General features: G+C 43.9%; 1 protein-coding gene across 1 annotated transcript in view; it reads left to right on the top strand.

The window, feature by feature from the left end:
• The window catches only part of CDH23 (cadherin related 23), a 512,093-nt gene that overhangs the window by 460,301 nt on the left and 25,431 nt on the right, over positions 1 to 26,361 (top strand). The window contains exons 20-21 of the mRNA XM_084845647.1: positions 7,962 to 8,078; positions 10,530 to 10,642. Coding sequence (XP_084701773.1) covers positions 7,962 to 8,078; positions 10,530 to 10,642 — 230 coding nt within the window. The remainder of the gene's footprint in view (positions 1 to 7,961; positions 8,079 to 10,529; positions 10,643 to 26,361) is intronic.

Raw genomic sequence — 26,361 nt, 5'->3', positions numbered from 1 at the left:
CCAGAGAAACACACCTGGTTCACACATAATGCCCATGGGTTAACCCATGAACTGTTTGGGGTCGCAGCAGAGTGCATGCATATGCTCAGCACTTCCGCTTGGCATCAGCTTTCTCCAAAAAACCCGTTCTGGGTTGTTTGATGCAACATCTAAACCCGGATCTCTGGGTTGTTGAGAGACAAACAACCCAGAGTTTTAACCCAGCAACAAACCATGGGTTAAACTTTGGGTTGTTTGTCCCTCAACAACCCAGAGTTCCGGTTTTGGACGTTGAATCAAAAGTTGATGCAAACTGGAAGTGGTGAGCATGGGAGAGGCAGGGCATATGCTCGCACTCACAGAGCCCCAACAACCCGTGGTTTAAACCATCATAGTCATTGCATGTGATCCAGGCCACACACTTCTGCCTATGGATTCTTCTGGAATGGAAAATCTCTGTTGGTTACTATTTTGATATAGAAATTAAAACTGACCACAAGATTTCCATAAGAGCAGGCTGACGGAATCAAATTCCAGAAAGCAATACAAGCTGCTCCAGGAATTCTGTCTCATGCTCCCTATTATCTGCCGTGACACTTCCTCCCTAGTCCCCACAAGATCCAGTAAATGGTGATAATTAAAGAAGATCACTGTCCGAATAGCTGTAATGTCCTTCCCCAATCTCATCCAGCCTTCTCTAAACTGGTGCCCTCTAGACATGATGGACAACAACTCCCATTGTCCCCAGACAACATTCTGGCTGGCTGATGGGAGTTATAGTCCAACATCTGGAGAGTACCGGGTTGTGGAAGACTGCACAATAATACCTAAACTTTGAAAGTCCACTTTAAATCTGACTTGTTTCATGGGCTGGCCCAAATTTGTAAATTTGGCTAAGCACTGACCCTCAAGCCTGATTGGGGCAAGAACCTCAAAGGAAAATTCCATTTCCTATGAGTGTTGATTTGAAAAGAGAGGCTTTTGCCTATGGGAGGTGACCTATGCAGCATCTGTCCCTCAGTGTAGCAATGTACTAAGAATTAGAACCAGCTCAATGACGTACCGCTATGCAGAGCTAGAGTAGAGGAAGTAACATTTAATTTTTATCTTTTTATTTCATTTCTAAAATTGCCTATTCTGTTGAGGCCTATTCATTCTAAGTTCCATAAATAAAAATACCATTCTTTAACTGCTACTGATCTAAGATAAGTGGGTATAGGGAGTCTGAAAAGACCCTTCATCCAGAGAGGATTGGAGTCATAGTAGTATTGTTCTTATTGTATAGCCTCTTGAGCCATCTCCCCCAAAGGGATGTCTTCTAACTTTAGGGAAAGAAAGAGTCTGTATAGGGCTGGTAACAGTGATGTCTCTCTGAGCATGGCCCAGAAAAGTAATTTTTAGTCAGAATTTATAAAGTCCTCTGTAAAAGATGTGACCAGGTTCCCTCAGGTGAGCAGGTATATATGATACCATATTTCTAGCGTTGTTGCCCATCACCCCACCAAATTTCTTTCCCAGTCTCTGTGTGAGGGTATTACAAACCCAGGACTGGATGTTCCCTTGTCTGTAAATTCCACTAGTCCAGTACAAATTGCTGGAAATGAACTATTAATGTCCTGCTTCCTCAGCCAGACTGTGAGAAATGAGTAGATTGTTCAGTGCACCCTTGCATCTCAAGTCCTTTGGCTGCAGAATTATTGCTTGTCTTTTATCTTGGTTTTTATCTGTCATGTGTGGGTCTTTCTTCCTAGACTCCTGTCTATGTCCTACAACTTTCAGGTACACACATCTGAGTTCAATGATCATAGAATAGTAGGGTAAAAAGGGGCCTACAAGGCCATCGAGTCCAACCCCCAGTAAGTCTTATGACTTACTGCATAAGAAGGAAGTGGAGGGGGTGGAGAAGGACAGATAAAGGTAGTAACTGGGGTGGTGGGGTGAAAGAAAGAGAGAGAGGTGGGATATGCAGACCAATCCTGGGATTCTTTTTAATGAATTAAATAGAAATAATTAATAATAAATGAAATACTTAGAAGTTCCACTGAATTCAAAGGGACTTACTTCCATGTATGCATACATAGGATTGCAGCCTTGTACTCACGAACATAAGAAGAGCCTTGCTGGCTTAGTGTTTGCAGTGATTTGTTTTGTAAAGTAATCTGTTTAGCTATTTATTTATTTATTTATTTATTTTAAAAAAGAAGAGCCTTGCTGGATCAGTCCAAAGGTCCATCTAATCCAGCATTCTGTTCACACAGTCTCCAATTTTGGGAAATCCACAAGCAGGGCACGAATACAATAGCACCCTCTCACTCATGTTCCCCAACTACTAATTGCCATTTAAAGCCATCCAAACTGGCGGCCATCACTGCATCTTGTGGTAGTGAATTCATAGTTAAACTATGAGCTGTGTGAAGAAGTACTTCCTTTTATCTGTCCTGAATCACCCACCAGTCAGCTTCATGGGATGGTTGCAGGTTCTAGTATTATGAGAAAGGGGAAAAAATGTCTCGCTATCCACTTTCTCCACACCGTGCATAATTTTGTACATCTCTATCATGTCTCCCCTCATTTGCCTTTTCTCCAAGCTAAACAGTCCCAGCAGTTGTAACCTTTCCTCATCAGGGAGTTGCTCCAGCCCCTTGATCATTTTAGTTGCCCTTTTCTGCACTTTTTCTAACTCTATAATATCCTTTTTTGGAGCAGTGACCAAAACAGTACACAGTATTCCAAGTGCGGTCACACCATAAATTTCTATAAAGGCAGTCTGATCTTGCCCCTTCATGGATCACTGCCTTGTTGTGGTGAAGGGGCTTGCGTAACTCAGTGAAGCCATAAGCTATGCCGTGCAGGGCCACCCAAGACGGACAGGTCATGGCAGAGAGTTCTGACAAAATGTGGTCCACTGGAGAAGGAAATGGCAACCCACTCCAGTATTCTTGCCAAGAAAACCCCATGGAATGTATCACAAGGCTAAAAGAGATGACACCGGAAGATGAGACCTTCAGGTCGGAAGGTGTCCAAAATTCTACTGGGGAAGAGCAGAGGGAATTTCCAAGTAGCACCAGAAAGAGTGAAGCGGCTGGGCCAAAGCCGAAAGGACACTCAGCTGTGCATGTGTCTGGTGGTGAAAATAAAATCTGATGCTGTAAAGAACAATATTGTTTAGGAACCTGGAATGTCAGATCAATGAATCAAGGTAAGCTGGAGGTGGTCAAACATGAGATGGCAAGATTGAACATTGACATCTTGGGAATCAGTGAACTAAAATGGACAAGCATGGGCGAATTTAATTCAGGTGACCATCATATCTACTACTGTGGGCAAGAATCCCTTAGAAGAAATGGAGTAGCACTCATAGTCAATAAAAAGGAGGGAAAAGCAGTACTGGGGTACAATCTCAAAAACGTTAGAATGATCTCAGTACGAATCCAAGGCAAACCATTCAACATCACAGTAATTCAAGTCTATGCCCCAACCACTGAGGCCGAAGAAGCTGAGGTTGATCCGTTCTATGAAGACCTACAACACCTTCTAGAACTAACACCAAAAAAAGATGTCCTCTTCATCATAGGGGATTGGAATGCCAAAGTAGGAAGTCAAGAAATCACCGGAATAACAGGCAAGCATGGCCTTGGTGTACAAAATGAAGCAGGACAAAAGCTAATAGAGTTTTGCCAAGAGAACACGCTGATCATAGCAAACACTCTTTTCCAACAGCACAAGAGGCGACTCTACACATGGACATCACCAGATGGTCAGTATCAAAATCAGATTGATTATATCCTTTGCAGCCAAAGATGGAGAAGCTCTATACAGTCAGTCAAAACAAGACCTGGAGCTGACTGTGGCTCAGATCATGAGCTTCTTGTTGCAAAATTTCGGCTTAAATTGAAGAAAATAGGGAAAACCACTAAACCATTCAGGTATGACCTCAATCATATCCCTTATGAATATACAGTGGAGGTGAGGAATAGATTTACGGGATTAGACCTGATAGACAGATGCCTGAGGAACTATGGACGGAGGTCCATAACATTGTTCAGGAGGCAGCAACGAAATCCATCCCAAAGAAAAAGAAATGCAAGAAAGCCAAGTGGCTGTCTGAGGAGGCTTTACAAGTAGCTGAGGAAAGAAGGGAAGCGAAAAGCAAGGGAGAAAGGAGAAGATATATCCAACTGAATGCAGAGTTCCAGAGAATAGCAAGGAGAGACAAGAAGGCTTTCTTAAATGAACAATGCAAAGAAATCGAGGAAAACAATAGAATGGGAAAGACTAGAGATCTTTTCATGAAAATCGGAGATCTCAAGGGAACGTTTTGTGCAAAGATGGGCATGATAAAGGACAAAGAAGGCAGGGACCTAACAGAAGCAGATGAGATTAAGAAGAGGTGGCAAGAATACACAGAAGAACTATACAGGAAAGATCTGAATGTCCCTGATAGCCATGAGAGTGCAGTCAATGAACTTGAGCTGGACATCCTAGAGAGTGAAGTCAAGTGGGCCTTAGGAAGCATTACAAACAACAAAGCTAGCGGAGATGACAGTATTCCAGCTGAGTTATTTAAAATCCTAAAAGATGATGCTGTTAAAGTGCTGCACTCAATATGCCAACAAATTTGGAACACTCAACAGTGGTCACAAGACTGGAAAAGGTCAGTTTACATTCCAGTTCCAAAGAAAGACAACGCCAAAGAGTGTTCCAACTACGGTACAATTGCGCTCATTTCACATGCCAACAAGGTTATGCTCAAAATCCTACAAGCTAGGCTTCAGCAGTATGCGAACCGAGAACTACTGGAAGTACAAGCTGGGTTTCAAAGAGGCAGAGGAACTAGAGATCAAATCGCCAACATTCACTGGATCGTGGAGAAAGCAAGAGAATTCCAGAAAAACGTCTATTTCTGCTTCATTGACTACGCTAAAGCCTTTGATTGTGTGGATCACAACAAACTGTGGCAAATTCTTCAAGAGATGGGAGTACCAGACCACCTTACCTGTCTCCTGAAAAACCTGTACGAGAGTCAAGAAGCAACAGTAAGAACCAGAGATGGAACAACCGATTGGTTCAAAATTGGGGAAGGAGTACGACAAGGCTGTATATTGTCACCCTGCTTATTTAACTTATATGCAGAGTACATCATGAGAAACGCTGGGTTGGATGAATCACAGGTGGGAATTAAGATTGCCAGGAGAATTATCAACAACCTCAGGTACGCAGATGATACCACCCTAATGGCAGAAAGCGAAGAGGATCTAAAGAGCCTCTTGTTGAGGGTGAAAGTGGAGAGTGCAAAAGCTGGTTTGAAACTCAACATTAAAAAAATTAGGATCATGGCATCTGGCCCCATCACTTCCTGGCATATAGAAGGGGAAGAAATGGAAGCAGTGACAGATTTTATTTTCTTGGGCTCCAAGATCATTGCAGACAGTGACTATAGCCATGAAATTAAAAGACGCTTGCTCCTTGGGAGGAAAGCTATGGCAAACCTAGTAAGAAGCAGAGACATCACCTTGCCGACAAAGGTCCATCTAATCAAAGCTATGGTTTTCCCAGTAGTAATGTATGGTTGTGAGAGCTGGACTATAAGGAAGGCTGAGCGCCGAAGAATTGATGCATTCGAACTGTGGTGCTGGAGAAGACTCTTACGAGTCCCCTGGACTGCAAGGAGTTCAAATCAGTCAATCCTAAAGGAAATCAACCCTGAGTGCTCATTGGAAGGACAGATACTGAAGCTGAAGCTCAAATATTTTGGCCACCTAATGCGAAGAGAAAACTCCCTGGAAAAGACCCTGATGCTGGGAAAGACTGAAGGCAAAAGGAGAAGGGGACAGCAGAGGATGGGATGGCTAGATAGCATCACCGATGCAATGAATATGAACTTGAGCACGCTGCGGGAGAGAGCGCAGGACAGGAAGGCCTGACGTGCTATGGTCCATGGGGTCATGAAGAGTCGGACACGACTTAACGACTGAACAAGTCTGATCTTGGCAGTTTTATTTTTTATTTCTTTTCTAATTATACCAAACATGGAATTTGCCTTTTTCACAGCAGCTCATTTTCAGTGAGCTGTCTACCACAATCCCAAGATCTCTTTCTTGGTCAATGACCACTAGCTCATATCCCATCAGCCTGTATGTGAAGCTGGGATTTTTTTGCCCCCGTGTGCACCACTTTACACTTGCTTACACTGATCCGTATTTGCCAAGCTTCTTGTGAAGGTTACTTTGAGCCTCACCAATGCGCTTTCTGGTGTTTTGTAGCACTTTCTCAGAATTCCAAAAGTGATGGACAGGCCTAAAAGGATTGGGGACCCCTGATGTAGTGTTATGTGCATGAGCCTTGGGTCTATGAGTCTCTTCTCTACCATAGCTGTGAGGAAGAGATCACAAGCTTTTGCTCCCATTTTCAAGTAACAGTGGTATATTGTTCTGTCTGAACCCAGACAAACTGTATTTAGTCTTTTAACTATGTTTTAAGGAAACAAACCAATGACAGCTGATGATTTCTGATCCTGGCTTGTTTCTCTAAGCAAGCCTTCCCCAACCTGATACCCTCCAGATGTGTTGGACTACAGTTCCCATAATTCCCAGCCAACATTGCCAATCAGGAAAGCCATGCTGGCTGGGAATTATGGGAGTTGTAGTCCAGCACATCTGAAGGGCACCAGATTAGGGAAGGCTGCTCTTAAACATAATTAAGGTTAACCACGGTTTTGGGTTCAGACATAACAAATAATGGTTAGGTGAAAATAGAAGTAAAAGCTTCCCATTTCCTCCCCACAGCTGCACCATAATTTAAGCCATATTTTAGCATTACATCCAAACCCAGTCAAGCTGTTCTTTAAAGGACAACTCTAGCTGTAAAACTGTTATCACACAGGGAAGCATAGGTGGTGCCAGAAGGGGGCAAGTGCCTCCAGACAAATATCTTGCCTGGCTCCCACTGCTGGACTAAAGTTGAAGGAAAAGCACATTTCACATACAAATTATAATGAAATCATCAACTGGAAATTAAAATAAGGCTGCAATCTGAACCATACATACTTGTACATTAGCTCCATCAAAATCAATAGGCTTTACTTCAGAAAAAAATGTGCTTAGAATGAGAACATAGAAGTGAAATATACCATTATTTCTCTTTCAAAATCGAACTTGTAGGACAAAGTCCACCCCCCACCCCCAATTCACTTTGCTCCTTCTGTGGCCCTTACAATATTTTTTCTGGCACTGCCATTGCAGAGAATGCTTTCCCCATTCAGTGTCACCTGCCATGGATTTCTAATACAAATGACCAATTTACGAAGTGGTAGATCTGGAAAAGCCTTAACACTTGATAAAGCTCCCTAACTTTTACCACACATTTACATGAATTAATACCAAAAAAAAAAAATCACCCTACATTTTTATCAATACAGATGACCAAGCAAAACAGTGGTAGAAAAGCATACCATTTGGTAAGTTGGTTGGGTGTACTGAGCCTTGTTCCTATGAATTTTGTGAGCCTAAGGGCACAATCTTATCCATGTTTAGACAGAAAAAGTCCTATACCTCGCAGCGTTCCTCAGCCAGCCATGCTTGGCTGGGGAATTCTGGGAGTTTTAGGACTTTTTCTATCTAAACATATGTGGGATTGTGCCCTAAAGGCATAACCCTATGCATGTTTAGACAGAAAAAAGTCCTACAGTTCCCAGCATTTGAGTTGTAGGACTTTTTCTGTCTAAACATGCATAGGATTGCACCATAAATCACCTTAAATCCAGATTGGTTTAACTTCAATATGAATCAGGCTGGTGGTATGCCTGTAGAATGAAAATTGTTGTTGTTGCAGCTTTTATTTTATTTTTGTTTTTAAGTGATGTTATTGGTTTTATTGTGCTTGTTTTAATTATGTATGTTGCCCTGACAGCTTCAGCTACAGGATGACTCATAAATTAAACAAATAAATCAAACTCAATCTCCTTTTTCTTGTCTTTCTCCAAGGTGCAACGGTGCTATTTCTAAATGCCACTGATTTGGACCGGTCAAGAGAATATGGCCAAGAGTCCATTATCTACTCCTTGGAAGGGTCTTCACACTTTCGAATAAATGCTCGCTCAGGTAAGCACAACCATGGTATTCTTTTTCATTTCATGTTTCTTGCCTCCTGTCTTTGCAGATTTTGTTTTTATTACCTTCTGCCTGTTCGGCGTCCTCTTTTCTATCATACCAACCCTCCACAGAGGAAACAAAGTTTTCTGAATATAGGAATCATGGCTGCTCTAACAGAAATGCAGGATCAAGACATTATAATTTCCATACAGTGTAATCATAACTGCCTCCAAACACCTATCAAGGGTTTTTACCACCTTGTTGGGATTAGAAGATAGATAGAGAGGTAGAGTGTTATTTGCATATTGATGTCACTTCAGCCCAAATCTCTGGTTTCATGTAGATGCTAAAAAGCATGGGGGACAAGATGGAACCTTGTGGCACTCCAAAGGCCAGTGGCCAAGGAGTGGAACAAAAGTCTCCCAGTACCACCTTCAAAATGCTATTCTCCAAGTAGGACTGGAGCCATTGCAAAACAGTGCCCCTAGTTCCCATTTCTGAGAGACAGTCCAGGGGAACTAACAGGGTTGCACTCCCCTACCCCCATCTATTCCCTGAGCAAGTCGTCCAATAAGGTGATCAAGGCAGTTTCCGTCCTGAACCCAGGCAGGAAGCCAGATTGGATGGATCTAAATAACCAATGTCATCCAAGACTGCCTAGAGCTGAGAGGACACTACCTACTCTAGGACATTGGCTAGAAATGGTAAGCTGGAAACTGCACAATAGTTTTCCAAAGCCATAGGCTCTAAATTTGGCATTTTCGAAAGTGGTTTCATCACTGCAGGGTGACACCATCTCTTAAAGAGACATTTACCACAGCTGATAACCCAAACAGAAAGCCCAGCCCTGCCCAATTTCAAAAGCCAGGATGCACAACGTCCAAGGAGCAGGTGGTTGGTCTCATTCCTCCAAGCAGCTTGTTAACATCCTTAGGCTGCAAGAGCTAAAAAGTATCCACAGCAGCTGGACCAGACAGCACTTTGGCTGCATCTATCTTTGATTATGTAAAAAATATGGAGTTAAAGTCGGATCAGGTGTGAGCAATTCTATCAGCAAAATATAAAGCAAATGTTTAATTGTTGATTGTGTATCATTCTAAGCTGTGTCAAACATTATTATTATTATTATTATTATTATTATTATTATTCCAGATAACCAGATGGCAATGTCTTAGCCCAAGTACACCAAGTTCAGTCAACCCTTATCACTCGGCCTAGGCTCCGCTGAGTGCCATTTTCCTAGTTTTATTGAGCTGACAAGTAATTTTGAAAAAGCTTAGCAGCATTTTTGATATGAGAGCACATCCTACCATGATGATGACCCTCCTTGCTGACGTATTCTATAGGAAGAGAGACTATCATGCATGCAAAAGGGAGGAGAAAGGGGGAAACCTGTGTTTTCTGTTTTGTCTCTTGAAAGAGGAAGAACTTTTCTGTAGGAGTATCCCCATTGAAATTAGCTGAACTTGCTCTGTGAAGGTGTGCCTAATTGGATGTAACTTTGTGGGCAAAGTGGAGTAATCCATCATGGAGACATGCTCATTGTTTAAAAAAAAATCCCCCCACTGATTAATTTTTTTCCATTCTACGGATTAATGGATATTACAGGAACTTGGGAGGCAAATGTATTTTAGTGAACCCTTTGACCTCCTGCAGTTTTGTGATATAGATTAATTTTTAACCTTCTCCCCCAGATATCTGCTGTGGGCAGCCCCTTACCATTAAAGTGATTTGTGTTTGACATAGAAATTGAAATGCAGTCTGGATTGTATAGGTTGAATATTGAGGCTCTGGGGTAGGGGAACTGGATGGATGATCCCATCATGGCTAGCCTACTGTGTGGACAGGACATTTTGGTTGTTTTCAGCTCATTGCTGGAACTATGAGAAGGAAGGTCATGCAGCACCAAAGAACGATTACAGAAGTAGGAGACAGAGGCCCAGATCCAGGCAGCTCTTTTATGTGCTTGCACAATGTGTGTATGTGCAGTGGGGCTTTTTACTAATTCTGCAGCCAAATCTTGAGCCAAAGATGTATCCGGTTAGTGACAATATGTAAAACTGAGCTGGGATCTCTTTCTGCTCAGCTTCCCAGATTTCAACCACCCTCCCTGTGTCCCCTGCTTCCTACCTCCTTTCCCTAGGACTTGCATAAGTTTTTTCCCTTCAAGTCAACTGATCTTTTACCTCCCTTTCAGACACTACATCAGCATTCTGTTGCCAACACTTCCTCCTGTAGCGATTAGAATGTTTGTGAACATTCTGTAACATCACTAAAGCTCTGCCAATAGCTAGACAGGTTTGCAAGGGTTTCCACATCTATGTGCTGTGCTGTTCTCGGTGGTGGTGGTGGTGGTGGTGGTATTATTATTATTATTCCTCTTAGTTGTCATTGAGCCACAAATATTCCTGCATACATGCTCTTCTTTCTCTTTTTACTCTCCTGTCTTACTTTCTGCAGGGGAAATCACCACAACATCTCTGCTGGACCGGGAAGCTAAATCAGAATATATACTCATTGTGCGGGCAGTGGATGGTGGTGTGGGTCACAACCAGAAAACTGGCATTGCTACTGTGAGTTAAAATGATTCCTTTTCCCTGTTGTGACTTTGTGATCCTGATACTCAGATCATGGCTTGCACATGCAAATTCTTTTTAAAATGATAGGCCTTCCATACAACTTGTCATGTTTCCTTCACCATTATTAGAATCACGTCAAGGAAAAGCCAAGCAATTCACTTAGTCCATATACCAGGCTGAATCTCATTCAGTTTCATAGAAATTCTCAGAGGCCACATTCCAGTGGTAGGCAAGGGCAAAGAGCAGAGGGAAGGGCTAAGATTACCAAAAATACCAGTGTGTGTTAGCTTACAGCTCTTCCTGCCAGTAACAAAGCCTTAGGAGAGGCATTTCAACCTCTTAGAATGGGGAAAACCACACACAAGCCAAGAGACTTCCAAATGATCAATGGGCGGGGTGGGGGGAGAGTTGGAACCACCTGGTGATGTGGGGAAAGGGGCATGTCCATCTGGGAAACCCTAGAGAGCTGGACTGGGACCCCAGGCAGGCTGGATTTGGCCCACAGACCTGAAGTTCGAGACCTTGCCCTATAACCCATCACCATTAGAATCTACCTAGTGAGTAGTTTAACAAAAGGGATGGAAGAACATTACAGCAGACTTGATTAAATGTCAGCCCAACTTGACTCTACAGAGTCTATATGAAATTATTAAATATATTAAATTAAAGGAATGTTATGCTTTCATAAATATCTCTTCAGTGACTGAAGAAGTTACTTTTGCATCAAAGCCCATTTCTGTCATAGACATTTGAACTGGGTAAAGGTATCCTAGCATTTTCCACTGAATTGCTCCATAATTTGAGAGACAGATGATCCATTCCCAACACAAAATGATTAAAATCCTTGCCCAATGCACTTGGAAATCATCTGAACATTGAACCCTTCCATCATCATCTTCTGAACAGGAAATGAAAAACCCTTTCACCAATGATCTCCCACTGGAGAACTTGCCAGGAATAACAATCCACACTAATACTTTTAAACACTGTGTGTAACAACCCACATGCAAAGTTTGAATTCATCTGGTTTCTGCTTGTGTGCATGCCACCCAGCTATAAAGACACAAACCAAAAAGCCCTGCTGGTTGCAGTTGTCTTTAAATATCTTACAAGGAAAAGGACTGTTTGGCTCTGAAGGCTTTTCCTTGAGTGATTTATCTTGGATCGTTAAAAAGGGACTGGAGGGAACAGGAAGAAAGATGCTACTGCTAACAATCATGTGTCAGCCTCCAGGAGATGGTCGGGTGGTCTTTTTGTTCCCTTTTCCTTCTGTTATGAAACAGCCTTGGAAAATTACACATGAGATGTACCTTATCATGACAGATCTCATTGGGACCATCTCTCAAACACCCAGCACATATCAGTTGCGCACTCTAATGAGGAAGCTGCACCCAAGACAATTATCTCAAGGGATCAGAGATTTGATTTGCCTAAGGTGCCACTGGGTGGTATCAGTGCCCCATCTAGGCACTATCAGGAAAATCATGCTTCCACACATTTGGTGTGCTCTGATGATCTCTCTGCTTGTAAAGTCCTTTCAAACTAGATTAAAGTAGTGCTATTCTCCTGCTGGCAAAAACCCCAAATGTAGTTGTCTTGCACAGTACCTTTGTAAGCTCTGCTGAATGAATGTCAGGAACACTCACTAACTAGGATGGATGCTAGTGCCAAATGCCTTTATTATTCACCCTGCTGAGAGCTATGATGGGCTTTCTACAAGTGAAGTGGAGTGTATAAAGTGCTGGATTTTGACTTGGGAGAACTGGGTTCAAATCCCTACTCAGCCATGAAGTTATCTGGGTAATCTTGGGCAAGTCTCCATCTCTCAGCCTAGTCTATCTCACATTATTGTTGTGAGAATACAATGTGAAAAATCTATATATGCCACCCTAAATTCCTTGGAGGAAAGGCAGGATACCAATGTAATAATAAATTATTTGTTTGTTCTTCCTTCCCCCCACCTTCCCTGGAACAAGGGGGGAAGGATCTGCAAACAAGCTGTTGAAAACCTTTCCATCTTTGTAGTGACCAGCTATTTGTAAGCAATTCTAGGCCCCTTTCATTCCATCACATTCTTATCTTATTTTCCCCACATCTCCTTTCTCATCAGTCCCTCCCTTTCCCATTAAAATATTTGTTGAATTTTGATCACTGCAGATTTTGATTTGCTTTCAAATTAATCCTGTTCAAGGAACATCTGAGGACAGCTCCACACATTATTTATTCATTCATTCATTCATTCATTATATTTATACCTCACCTTTCTTCCATTATGGAACTCAAAGTGGCTACATGCAGTTCCCAGGTGGTCTGCCCTCCAGCTCCAAGCACTGACCAGACTCAGACCAGCTTAGCTTCAGCAAGGTGGCTGCCTCATGTGCCTGCAGACTATGGCCTGGGACAGGCAACACTGGTGTTTTTCCTGCAGTAAACACATAGGGGGCTTACAGATGAGGCTTTTATTGTGCAGTCACCCTGCCTGCCTCATTCACAGAATTTTACAGGGGTCCAGGTGTCTTCCATTCGTAACCCTCCCTGTGTTTTCACACTACTGCTTCTGTCTTTTTCCTTTCCACAGAAAACCCTTAAGGAAAAAAAGACAGAATTGCTGCACAATCCCTTCTGATTGATAGCGCTAGGAGCCCACTGTCTGGAAACACTGATAAAGTGTGGATGTCATCCATGCTTCTATATGCATCTAAAAACCCAGGGTTCCCAGACATGTATACATGGGTCTCTTTAAAGATGCATGTTTGCTGTGGGAAATACCAGTGTAAAACCAGTGTTTCCCGCAGCAATCAAAATGTGTACAATTGTCCTTAGTCCTGTCACCCCCTCCCCCTTCATTATCTAGTGCAAGCGTATACAACCTGGTGCCCTCCAGATGTTTTGGACTGCAATTGACATATTCCCTTACCATCAGCCATGCTGGCTGGGGCTTATGTGAGTTGCAGTCCGAAACATCTGGAGAGCACCAGGTTGCATCTCCCAGATCTAGTATCTTTTGGCTATTCCCATTTTCTTTCAATGAGAAAAGTAATAGTTTTGTCTTTTGCTATGACTGTTTTTCCCTACCAGTATTAGAACTTCCTGCCCACAGTGCCATTCAGTTACTACTTTCCAACCCTGTACCCATTTTGGTATTTGCTGTTGCTCTTTGTTTTTCCTCCTCCTCTTCATTTTTCTTTTCCTTTCTTACTGGGTGTCCCCCCCACCTTCACTCCCACATTATTACAGAAGTTGGGTCCCTGCTGGCCAGATGTTCTTGAAACAATCAGCAACTGCTCAGTCTACCAGGTGACCGCCCTAGGGCACCTAACTAATAGGAATTTCAAACACTTTAAATAATTTACCCGGACAGTTGAGAAACCAAGGCAACCATTCTGATTGCATGTCTGAGCGTCTCTGGTCTGCTTTTGGCACTGTACTCTCAAGGCAGAAAGTATTCCCATGAGTTGTTCTTGTGTCTAAAACTAAGGCTGCACCAGATTATCAGCGTTTCGCTTTCCATTTTCTTAGCAAAATTTGCCCTTTCAAAGGAATAACATTTTTTCCCATTGGCTCTGTAGTTATATTTTCTATTTTAAAAATTGTAATGTTTTTACACCAGATTTCCCTTCACTGCTGCTTCTATTGCTACCTTCTGCAATAATGTCTACAGATAAAACCATATGTTGTTCTCAGCACTGGAAGTGTGGGTGCAGACTCAGCTAGCTTCAAAAAGAAAAGAGAAAGGCTGATCTGTCTGCATTGAAAGGGGATAGATAGGGAGAGAACGCAGGACAGGAAGGCCTGGCGTGCTATGGTCCATGGGGTCACGAACAGTCGGACACGACTGAACAACTGAACAACAACAAAGATAGGGAGCGGACCTCCAAGCTTGCTAGACTATCCTCTGATCTGTGCTGACCTTCCTTCTAATGCTAGACTGATACTCTTAGGGTTGCTGACCTCACTTCCTACTTCCTTCTTCTTCATGTTCTTGCCTCTCAGAGAGGAGATATCTCTTTGGGTCTCCCTCCATCTTGAATTGGGGACCCTCTTATAACACATGTACTTCCTGCAATAAATGCAAACTTTCTTGTTCCTTTGACTCAGAGTCTCCAGTGTGATTTATCCAGGGTAAAGCATGCTCCTTCAGCTAGGATTTCACACAGCTCAGCCCTTGTCAGGTTCTCGCTGTTTTGCCAACACTCAGCACCCAGTCAGATACCACTTAGCAAACAAGATGATATGGTGACATGCAATGTAATATCACTGAGCTGTAGTCAACGCACGCAGCCAATCGGATAGCAAGCAGAATGTCATTGTGTATGGACACCAAATATGGCATCATGACTAAGCACGAGTTCAGTGTGATGCAATTTTTAAAAATGAAAGAAAATGAATGAAACTTTTAAGCATGTGCTGAATGAACAGATGAAAAAGGAGGCATTTTCACTGAAAGAAAAAGCATTTGATCAGTCCTGCTAAGAAATGTATGTGGAATATTTATGCATGTTGGTACTTCTGAGAGTGCTGTGTTCATTGCCGAAGCTCCAGAAGTAGCTTGGCAACATGTTATCCGTGTCTTAGAAGCAGAAATCTGTATAAGCACTTCCCAAGTTACATTTTTAAGATACTGAAATGACCTGATTGGGAGCATTCCAGCAGGAACTCCCTATCAAAGTCACACCAAAGAGTAATAGTGTTCGGGGAGGGGGGGGGTTAAGTGGCCTTTCTCCCATTTTCAGCCTCCAGAGGACCAGTTCATACATGCATGTTCATAATTCTATAGCAGTATGTGTGAACTGGTCCTCTGTATGTGTGAATGATCTGTAGCAGATTCATTACCAGAGATACAATTGTCATATCACCCAGTGTCAACTCAAACTGCCAATTTATATGTTATATATTTCACGTACTTGAGTAATTAAATAATATACACATATGTTGTTCAGTCGTTCAGTCGTGTCCAACTCTTCGTGACCCCATGGACCATAGCACGCCAGGCCTTCCTGTCCTGCGCTCTCTCCCGCAGCGTGCTCAAGTTCATATTCATTGCATCGGTGATGCTATCTAGCCATCTCATCCTCTGCCGTCCCCTTCTCCTTTTGCCTTCAGTCTTTCCCAGCATCAGGGTCTTGTCCAGGGAGTTTTCTCTTCGCATTAGGTGGCCAAAATATTTGAGCTTCAGTTTCGGTATCTGTCCTTCCAATGAGCACTCAGGGTTGATTTCCTTTAGGATGGACTGATTGGACCTCCTTGCAGTCCAGGGGACTCATAAGAGTCTTCTCCAGCACCACAGTTCAAAAGCATCAATTCTTCGGCACTCAGCCTTCCTTATAGTCCAGCTCTCACAACCATACATTACTACTGGGAAAACCATAGCTTTGATTAGACGGACCTTTGTCGGCAAGGTGATGTCTCTGCTTCTTACTATGCTGTCTAGGTTTGCCATAGCTTTCCTCCCAAGGAGCAAGCGTCTTTTAATTTCATGGCTACAGTCACCGTCTGCGGTGATCTTGGAGCCCAAGAAAGTAAAATCTGTCACTGCTTCCATTTCTTCCCCTTCTATATGCCAGGACGTGATGGGGCCGGATGCCATGATCTTAGTTTTTTTAATGTTGAGTTTCAAACCAGCTTTTGCACTCTTCTCTTTCACCCTCAACAAGAGGCCCTTTAGATCCTCTTCGCTTTCTGCCATTAGGGTGGTATCGTCTGCATATCGGAGTTTGTTGATAATTCTCCCAGCAATCTTAATTCCGACCTCTGATTCATCCAACCCGGCATTTCTCATGATGTACTCTGCATATAAGTTAAATAAGCAGGGTGACAGTATGCAGCTTTGTCGTACTCCTTTCCCAATTTTGAACCAATCAGTTGTTCCATGTCTGGTTCTTACTGTTGCTTCTTGACCCTCGTACAGGTTTCTCAGGAGACAGGTAAGGTGGTCTGGTACTCCCATCACTTTCAGAATTTGCCACAGTTTGTTGTGATCCACACAATCAAAGGTTTTAGCGTAGTCAATGAAGCAGAAATAGACATTTTTCTGGAATTCTCTTGCTTTCTCCATGATCCAGCGAATGTTGGCGATTTGATCTCTAGATCCTCTGCCTCTTCGAAACCCAGCTTGTACTTCCGGTAGTTCTCGGTTCGCATACTGCTGAAGCCTAGCTTGTAGGATTTTGAGCATCACCTTGCTGGCATGTGAAATGAGCGCAATTGTGCGGTAGTTTAAACACTCTTTGGCGTTGCCCTTCTTTGGAATTGGAATGTAAACTGACCTTTTCCAGTCTTGCGGCCATTGTTGAGTGTTCCAAATTTGTTGGCATATTAAATGCAGCACTTTAACAGCATCATCTTTTAGGATTTTAAATAGCTCAGCTGGAATACTGTCATCTCCACTAGCTTTGTTGTTAGTAATGCTTCCTAAGGCCCACTTGACTTCACCCTCTAGGATGTCCGGCTCAAGTTCAGTGACCGCACTCTCATGGCTATCAGGGACATTCAGATCTTTCCTGTATAGTTCTTCTGTGTATTCTTGCCACCTCTTCTTAATCTCATCTGCTTCTGTTAGGTCCCTGCCTTCTTTGTCCTTTATCATGCCCGTCTTTGCATGAAACGTTCCCTTGAGATCTCCGATTTTCTTGAAGAGATCTCTGGTCTTTCCCATTCTATTGTTTTCCTCGATTTCTTTGCATTGTTCATTTAAGAAAGCCTTCTTGTCTCTCCTTGCTATTCTCTGGAACTCTGCATTCAGTTGGATATATCTTCCCCTTTCTCCCTTGCTTTTCGCTTCCCTTCTTTCCTCAGCTACTTGTAAAGCCTCCTCAGACAGCCACTTGGCTTTCTTGCATTTCTTTTTCTTTGGGATGGATTTCGTTGCTGCCTCCTGAACAATGTTATGGACCTCCGTCCATAGTTCCTCAGGCACTCTGTCTATCAGGTCTAATCCCATAAATCTATTCCTCACCTCCACTGTATATTCATAAGGGATATGATTTTGGTCATACCTGAATGGTTTAGTGGTTTTCCCTACGTTCTTTAATTTAAGCCGAAATTTTGCAAGAAGCAGCTCATGATCTGAGCCACAGTCAGCTCCAGGTCTTGTTTTGACTGACTGTATAGAGCTTCTCCATCTCTGGTTGCAAAGGACATAATCAATCTGATTTCGATATTGACCATCTGGTGATGTCCATGTGTAGAGTCGCCTCTTGTGCTGTTGGAAAAGAGTGTTTGCTATGATCAGCGTGTTCTCTTGGCAAAACTCTATTAGCTTTTGTCCTGCTTCATTTTGTACACCAAGGCCATGCCTGCCTGTTATCCCGGTGATTTCTTGACTTCCTACTTTAGCATTCCAATCCCCTATGATGAAGAGGACATCTTTTTTTGGTGTTAGTTCTAGAAGGTGTTGTAGGTCTTCATAGAACGGATCAACCTCAGCTTCTTCGGCATCAGTGGTTGGGGCATAGACTTGAATTACTGTGATGTTGAATGGTTTGCCTTGGATTCGTACTGAGATCATTCTATCATTTTTAAGATTGTACCCCAGTACTGCTTTTCCCACCCTTTTGTTGACTATGAGTGCTACTCCATTTCTTCTAAGGGATTCTTGCCCACAGTAGTAGATATGATGGTCACCTGAATTAAAATCGCCCATGCTTGTCCATTTTAGTTTGCTGATTCCCAAGATGTCAATGTTCAATCTTGCCATCTCATGTTTGACCACCTCCAGCTTACCCTGATTCATTGATCTGCCATTCCAGGTTCCTAAACAATATTGTTCTTTACAGCATTGGATTTTCTTTTCACCACCAGACACATCCACAGCTGAGTGTCCTTTCGGCTTTGGCCCAGCCGCTTCACTTTTTCTGGCGCTACTTGGAAATACCCTCTGCTCTTCCCCAGTAGTAGTAGTATATTGGACACCTTCCGACCTGAGGGGCTCATCTTCCGGCGTCATCTCTTTTAGCCTTGTGATACGTTCCATGGGGTTTTCTTGGCAAGAATACTGGAGTGGGTTGCCATTTCCTTCTCCAGTGGACCACATTTTGTCAGAACTCTCTGCCATGACCTGTCCGTCTTGGGTGGCCCTGCACGGCATAGCTTATGGCTTCACTGAGTTACGCAAGCCCCTTCGCCACAACAAGGCAGTGATCCATGAAGGGGAATATACACATATATATGGTCCTAAAAGAGTCTTCCATCTCCTACTACTAGGCATTGCTTTGTCTTTCTCAGGGAATTTAAATGGTTTCCTTTGCTTTCTACCTTCCCTTCCCCTGAATGGAGGAGGGTTGCCATGAGAGGGATGGTTGCCACTGCCTTTTCCTCCCAGCCTCTCTTGATCAGACCTGCCTCTTTCTTGAATTGCCCAGGACAAGCTATGTTTCAATTGTTCAGAAGCCCATTGTGATCACAAGTTCCATTTTTGGTTCCCTCTGTAATATGGCATATAGATCAGAAGAAAAGCTGCTATTAGTGGATATAGAAACAGCAAATTTTAAGCTTCTCGTGAGGAACCTGCTATGTGAAGCTAAAGCTTTGCTCACCTAAGGGAATTGCTCTGTGTTAGAACTACAGGTAAAGTTGGAAATGACTAAAGGCACAATCCTGTGCATGTTTAGACAGAAAAAAGTCCCAGCATTCCCCAGCCAGTCATGCTTGCTGCAGAATGCTGGGAGTTGTAGAACTTTTTTCTGTCTAAACATAGGATCACGCCCTAAATTAGTTAAAACACTCAGTTCTTCCTGCTGCATCACAACACCATCAACCCTCTGGGATGCCATTTAGGGTGGCTGGGAGGAGCAGTCTTGCTTGTGTTCTGCATAACGAGTCCCTCTTTTTAAACAAGACTCACTATTTGTTCTTTGTTGATAACACTGTTATTGCTTTATTTAAACAACTCCCACAACAAATGCTCTTAACACACAATTTTGGGGGGTGAAGTTTGATGTATTCAGGCCTTTGGACCTTACTGAATTCCTCCCGCATCTCTCTGTCTCTCTGTCTCTCTGTCTCTCTCTCTCTCACACACACACACACAAAAATCTCTTTTCACCACATCACATCCTCCCAATCTAAAATGGTTCATTGTGCTCCAAGTTCTGACTGCAGGCATAAGAGTAGCTTTTACTCTGTGCCCTTTGCCCATAGAATTAGTGTGGGAACAGCTCAGGTTGTACACTGTACAATGTACAAGCCAATAAACCTAATGGTACTGGCTGCATGGGTATAGTACTAGTGGTGTGTTTTTCTTCTTGATTATAATGTATTTTCCATTTCTATACATGATGATGAATACGCTGGACTCCATAGGAGCTAAACAATAACAGTGAACGCAATTACCTCCTGTTTGCCATGTTGACTGATTACCCCCTGAGCTAGTATTTTAACACTATTGGAAACATAAATGCCATTGATTGTAGAAATGCTCACCCATGTTACCAATGCATATTTGAGGGAGAAGAGAGCAAGTGGTTTTAACAGTGCCATATTATACATATCTACTCTGAAGTAAGTCCCATTGAGTTCAATAGGGCTTACTCCCAAGTAAGTGGATATAGGATTACAGCCCTATGATTATGATTTAGCCTGAATACGTGTCTAAATGCTAATTTTGTGAATGCTAATTTATCTACATAAACTCAAGGGAGCGTAATAACCAGTGGCTCAAACTGGACGTCAATTGAAGAGCTTTGTTTTGTTCAACTATTAACATTTTGAAAGAGTTGTGGAAGCAGAGAACTTCACTGGGTTTAAAACAGACTTTAATAAATTTATGAAAGATACTGCATGGCTTGTTTCCTGAGGTCCACAATGTCCCATTTGGATTTTCCACCCACTTTCCATGTGGCATATAGAACTACTACATCTAGAGAAAGTATATTGCACGGTATGAAAGTATAGCCATGTAAGTTTTTGTTGTGATGATCTGGGGTGTGTTTCCATGTTATTGGCTTCACCTGGCTTGCAACTTTGTTGCAATGTTTCCCCAATTGTATCTGCTCCTTTTCCAGTTTCCACAGTGCTTAAGTCCCAGCTTATCATCACTGTAGCCTGGGGCTCTGTGCTGTTTCCACTGAGCTCTAATTGAATTATTTTCTTGATGGCTGGATGGAGTCTGGGTTGGGTCTGATTATCTCATCCATGTTCCTGCCTCCTGATCTTGCTGAGTCCCCCCTCCCTCTCCCCCTTTGCTGACAGAAACATACTTCCAGGTTGGGGGGCGGGGATTGGAAGTGAACGTCATCAGACTGGCAGGGGCGGGCTGCTGAACCAGTCAGAGAGGCTCTACTCCCCTGGCAATCTCGGGAACAAGCCACATCGACCACAACAGGAGTTACTTCTGGGTAGACGTCCCAGACATATGCCTTATTCCACCCATTTTTTTTTCCTTTCCTTCTAAATAGCAGGCTACGGCATTAGGAGGCACCCCTAAGGCTATCACATTAGCAGGCATACGCTAAGTCACTATCTCATTATCACACTATTGCGCAAGTCTTCCATCAATATGCATACCCTCCACATCAGTATGTTGCTATGACTTTATCACTCTATCACTCAACCGTGAAATAGCATTAACATGCATTTGCGCTGTTGCGTGATGGCGCATTGCTGCAGGGGTGCCTGCTGTCTCCTGTTGAGGTCAAGGGGTCTTGTTCCAGAAAATGTGCTATTGCGTGCTAGCACAAATGCGTGTTAGGTCTACAATGCGTCTGCTAGTGCATCGAATTCGGTAGACTGGTGAGGTAAATGCTATCGCACTAACACATGATTATCCACACTCACCCTGTTTCCCCATTGCAGTACTTCATTGAATGCACAAGCACGGTTCACACTCAAGTGCTATGCTGTTTTCCTGCACTTAAAGATGGCGGCTCTCATTGGAAGAGCAGAAACTCTTCCTGTTTTTGCTGATTCCCCACCCACCGTCCCTGTCTTCCTCTATCCCTGTGTGTGTGTAGGGATTGCACAAGCATCCTGTTGGGGCTCAAAGCCCTGCCAGAATTTACCACCCCGCCCCGCCTTGCACACTAGTTCCCTCAGCAAGAAGAGGAGAAGAAGGCAGCAGCTCTCGTCCTCCCCCCATCATTGCTACAGCGGCAGTGGCATGGGAGAGGCTGGTTGTTTTCCGCATGTTTTCCTGGCCTTAGGGAAAATGATCTGCTTGTCCCTTGCTGCTGCAGCAGGTGTGGGTGGAGGGAAGAAGGAGGCACCTATTCTCTTTCTCCCCACCCCCACCTGCTGGAGGCCAGGGTGAGAGGCTGGGGGCTGTCTGCTGATGCTCTTTTCCCCACACCAGCCCTTGGAAGCTGTTGCGAGAAAGAGGGGCAGCGGTGGCAGCATCCAGCACTCATGTTTTTGGGGGGGCTGCTAGCTTCTTTGAAGCTTCGCATCTTCGAAGACCACCCTGTGTTTGTCCCCCACTCCTGAGATGATGTTAAAATGTCCACAGACATTTTTATCGATGTTAGTCCGTGGACACTGAGGACTGTCAGCCTGGATATGTGTGTGTTTTTCTTTCCATGCAGCGAGCATGGATGGGACTGTGAAAACTTTTACACTTGCCTGGCCTTGCCCAGGCAAGTTTGCAGAGCAATCAGGCTGGAGAAGCTATGATTCTTCGAAGATTTGAAGATAATGCCTTAATTTTTTTTTTAAGCTGAAGTGGGAGATAGAGGGGGGCAAAACTTAGTCTCATTTGAAGGGATAGAACAACCCCCTGCTCAGTGCAGGAAGCCTGATTCCCAGGTGGTCTCCCATCCAAGTACTGACCAGGACCGACTGCTGAGCTTCCAAGATCAGACAAGTGCACGCACATCCAGCCCTTTGCTTGTTGCTGAGGAAACATGGAGTGCTGAGGAACCTATGCAAACAGTAGCCAGAAGATGACATGGGGCCGTTGAGAGCTGTGACTGGACAAGAGAGAAATACAAACACTGCTGTATATGTACAGGCATGGGAGGGGACAACGACCAGATATGGTAATGAACACGGAAAATCAGAGCACATTAAGGGGAACTACCAGGATATCAGGGTATTGAAAGCGGTAGCATGGAAGTGGGAAATTCCGGTTCCAGTTCGAGGCGGGTGCTGTGTAGTGTGAAAGACAGGCGGTGAAACCTCATTGGAAGTGGGGGGGAAAAGTAAGTAAGTGTGCTATTTCGTGGCTGTGTGATAGAGTCATAGAGTCATAGGAAGATACTGCCATAGATGGTGTGCATATTGATCAAAGACCGGCGCAATAGTGTGATAACGAGATAGTGACTTAGCGTGTAATATGAAAACTAGACTAAGATGCTTGTGGCATTGTTTCCCTGGTCCAAATGACACAAAGGAATATTAGCTGTGGATGCTCCCCACATGTAGTTCTGGGGAAGTGACCTGAGATAAACCTGATTTTCAGGCTGTAGTGGGAGTACTTGCTTGCCTATGATAGCAGGCTTATACGCACTAGTGTTCTAGCCCTTATTTTCAAATGTTTAAAAGTTGGTCCCTCAGCATCCTGGTCCAAAACAGTGATGAAACTTCCGGAAAACAGGGAGGGAAAGGGTTGGGTCACTGAGGTCATGAGCAACTCACCTACAAAGGCCGGGCTACACACCCCATGGGCAGGACTATGATACCAAACCCAGTGCGGTTGTGGAAACAGGTCAGTAATGGAGCTGAAGTAAGCTGGAATAGTCGGACTACAACCAGTCTCAGAAGAAGCATTTTTTCCATGATAAAATGCGGGGCTGGCGCTGAATGGCCATGACGTCATGGAAACACAGAGACCTCACTGCACTGCCAGGTTGGAGTAAATACCTGGTGGAAACACAGGCCAGATGAATGGTTTTCTCAGGACAGATAAGCAGTGACTGGGAGGATGTATGTGCTGCTTTCACATGCTTCATAAGCATCACACTTGCCATTCTTATTGCACGCTGTGGTCTGAACTGGCCAGGCTGATCTGAGGAGGGTCTAGTGGTGGATGGTCCATCCTTGCAGCCAGGAGTTAGAACATATAGTTTGTTGATCCTTTATGTTTCTATGACTATATGACTTATGGCCTCAGTCTACAGTATGCCTTAGAGGCAGAGCAATTTTAGGGTTACTCTAGATATACCACTGAAAAAAAATCTTATGGTGAGTCATCCCCATTTCAGTTGTAACTTCTAAAATATTTCTTTATTAATTAAAGTTATATCCTACTTTATTGTCCTAATGGGATCCTCAAAACCACAATGAAATCACAAACTAAAATCACCATGAACCACTGCAAATGCAGCATAACTTAAACCTCCTAGTCACCAGGTCACATTCAGGCATTAGCTCAAATGATGCTAGTTTCTTGACATCCATTACATACTCCCCCACTCCCCATTCACTTTCATCCATCCATCTACATATTTTCCTTTCTCAACCCCCTTTGGGGGTTGGACTTGATGGTCTTATAGGCCCCTTCCAACCCTACTATTCTATGATTCTATGAACCCCCAGCATAGCAATGCAGTGAGGTGCTGATGGAGGAAAGGGCTGGATGCGCCCGATCTTGTCTGCTCTCGGAAACTAAGCAGGATCAGCCCTGGTTAGTATTTGGATGGGACTCTGCCTGGGAATCAGGCTTCCTGCACTGAGCAGGGGGTTGAACTTGATGGCCTTGTAGGCCCCTTCCAGCCCTATGATTCTATGAATAGAGTGATTTTTCCCTCCATCAGCAGCAGGATTTTGAAGCCACTTCGCCATGGCTTATCTGTTTTCCACTTAGCAGTGCAGGGAACGGGGAGATCACTGAATGGGGAGGTTTAAACTGCACCTTCGCTATCAGGTCCCCTTTCTGTGCTGCTAGCCAATCAGCTGGAAACAGCTGGGCAGAGTGGAAGGAAGCTGTGGAAGGGAAAGGGCTGAGAAGAGAGGCACAGCCTGGGTGGAGAGGCAGGCAGGCCAGATGTGGAAGGCCCTGTAGGCTGGAGGTTCCTCACTCCTGCCCTGATGGATTAGGTTTGCACTGTAGAGGCACTCACTCATCCAGCACTGCCACTAGTGCTCCATGTGGCCGCAGTGGCATAGAGTACCTTTCACCAGCTAGAACCCTTTTTAGATCAAGATAGCCTGGCTACAGTTATCCATGCTCCAGAAATATCCACATTACTGCAATGTATTATACATAGGGCTGCCTTTGAAGCCTTCCCAGAAATTGCTGTTGGTTCATTAGACAGCAGCTAGGGGGGTGTTTCCACCAACAATTTACTCTGAGCTGGCTGCATGTTGAGGTCGTTAGGGATACATGACGTCATTGCCATCCAGCAGCCACCCCAGAGCTTATCAGGGAAAAAACGGATTTCCTGAGACTGCGTAAAGTCCGATTTTTCCCCTTAAGTCGGGTTCTCCATGGTATAGTTGTTGTGTGCCCCAGCCCCTGCATTTACTTTGGGTATGCTAGCCCTGCCCAGGGGTGTGCCTTTCACCATGAACCCAGTCAAGGGGTGTTTCCTGTATGTTTCCTGTCCCTGCACAAACCCATTAGTGTCTCCTCAGAAGTAATTCCCCTTGTGGTCAATGAGGCTTGCCCTCTGAATGCCCACATCAGAACTTACAGAGATCCCCCACAATTGATATGGCACAGTTTAAAGCCCAGTTCCCTAAATGCGGTAAAGTGTGATCTCAAGGCTCCAATTTTCCTTTGTTTGGTTTATTGCCTTAGGAGGTAACTAATTCGATCCTTCGTTATATAGATGCTGTGGGTTAAAATGGGGGCTGGTTTCCTGTCTTTGTGTTCTCCCTTTCCCAGCACAAGCATATGTGTGTTTACTCAGAAGTAACTCCCATTGTGCTCAGTGAGGCTTGCTCCTGAAATGCGGGTGCATCTGGAATGCAGGTGCATCAGGTGCATCTTTCAGGGGAAAGGAGAAAGGGGGGAAGAGGAGGGGAAACCTCTCTTATTGGTTGAGCAGCCACTGCCAATCAGATTACATTCATTCCAACCCCCATCCCCACCAGGCAGAATGTTCTGTGAAGTAATTTTTACTGGTGCGGAGCACTTGGTCGTGGAGCCCTGCATGGACCAAAGTGCAGCAAAGCTGATTCCTCTTTAAAAAATCCAGTACTCTTCCATTCACTTCTCCTTCTGTTGTCATGGAAACATGGCCTAGGCTATAAGTGGGACCAAACATTGGTTAAAGACCTCCACTAGATCCCATTCCATTTCTGGGCTCAATTCAAAGTGCTGACACTTAGCTTTAAAGTCCTTCATGGCTTAGAACCCATGTACCTAAGGGATCATCACTTCCCACTTCAACTTGCATGTAGGTAAGCTAAGAACTCCTTCAGAGGCCCTCTTCCAAGTGCCTCCACCATCTGAGGTGAAGTGAGTGGCAGTTGGGGAGAGGGGCTTCACAGTTATAGTGCCCTGCTTGTGGTAGTGCCCTGCTTTGTGAAACACTCTCCCCAGGAAAGCTCACCTGCTACCTCTCCTAATGTCTTTTAACTGCCATAAGATGATAAGGGCATACAAAGTGTGCTGGTGGAATGCTTATCTAGTCCAGCAATCTGTTCTACAGTAGCCAACCGGCTGCCTATGGGAAGCCCACAGGAAGGACATGAGTGCAATAACACCCTCCTGCTCATGTTACCCAGCAACTGGTATTCAGAGACATACTGCCTCTGATCCTGAAAGCCATATATAGTTATCATGATTAGGTGCCATTAATTGCCTTAATAAATTGATTTAATTCCTTTTAAAGCCA

This window comes from Heloderma suspectum, chromosome 3 (assembly GCF_057233095.1).
Source record: "Heloderma suspectum isolate Gila_16-S chromosome 3, 16-S_ref, whole genome shotgun sequence".
NCBI classification, from domain to species: domain Eukaryota; kingdom Metazoa; phylum Chordata; class Lepidosauria; order Squamata; family Helodermatidae; genus Heloderma; species Heloderma suspectum.
This window is presented reverse-complemented; position numbering and strand designations above follow the sequence as displayed.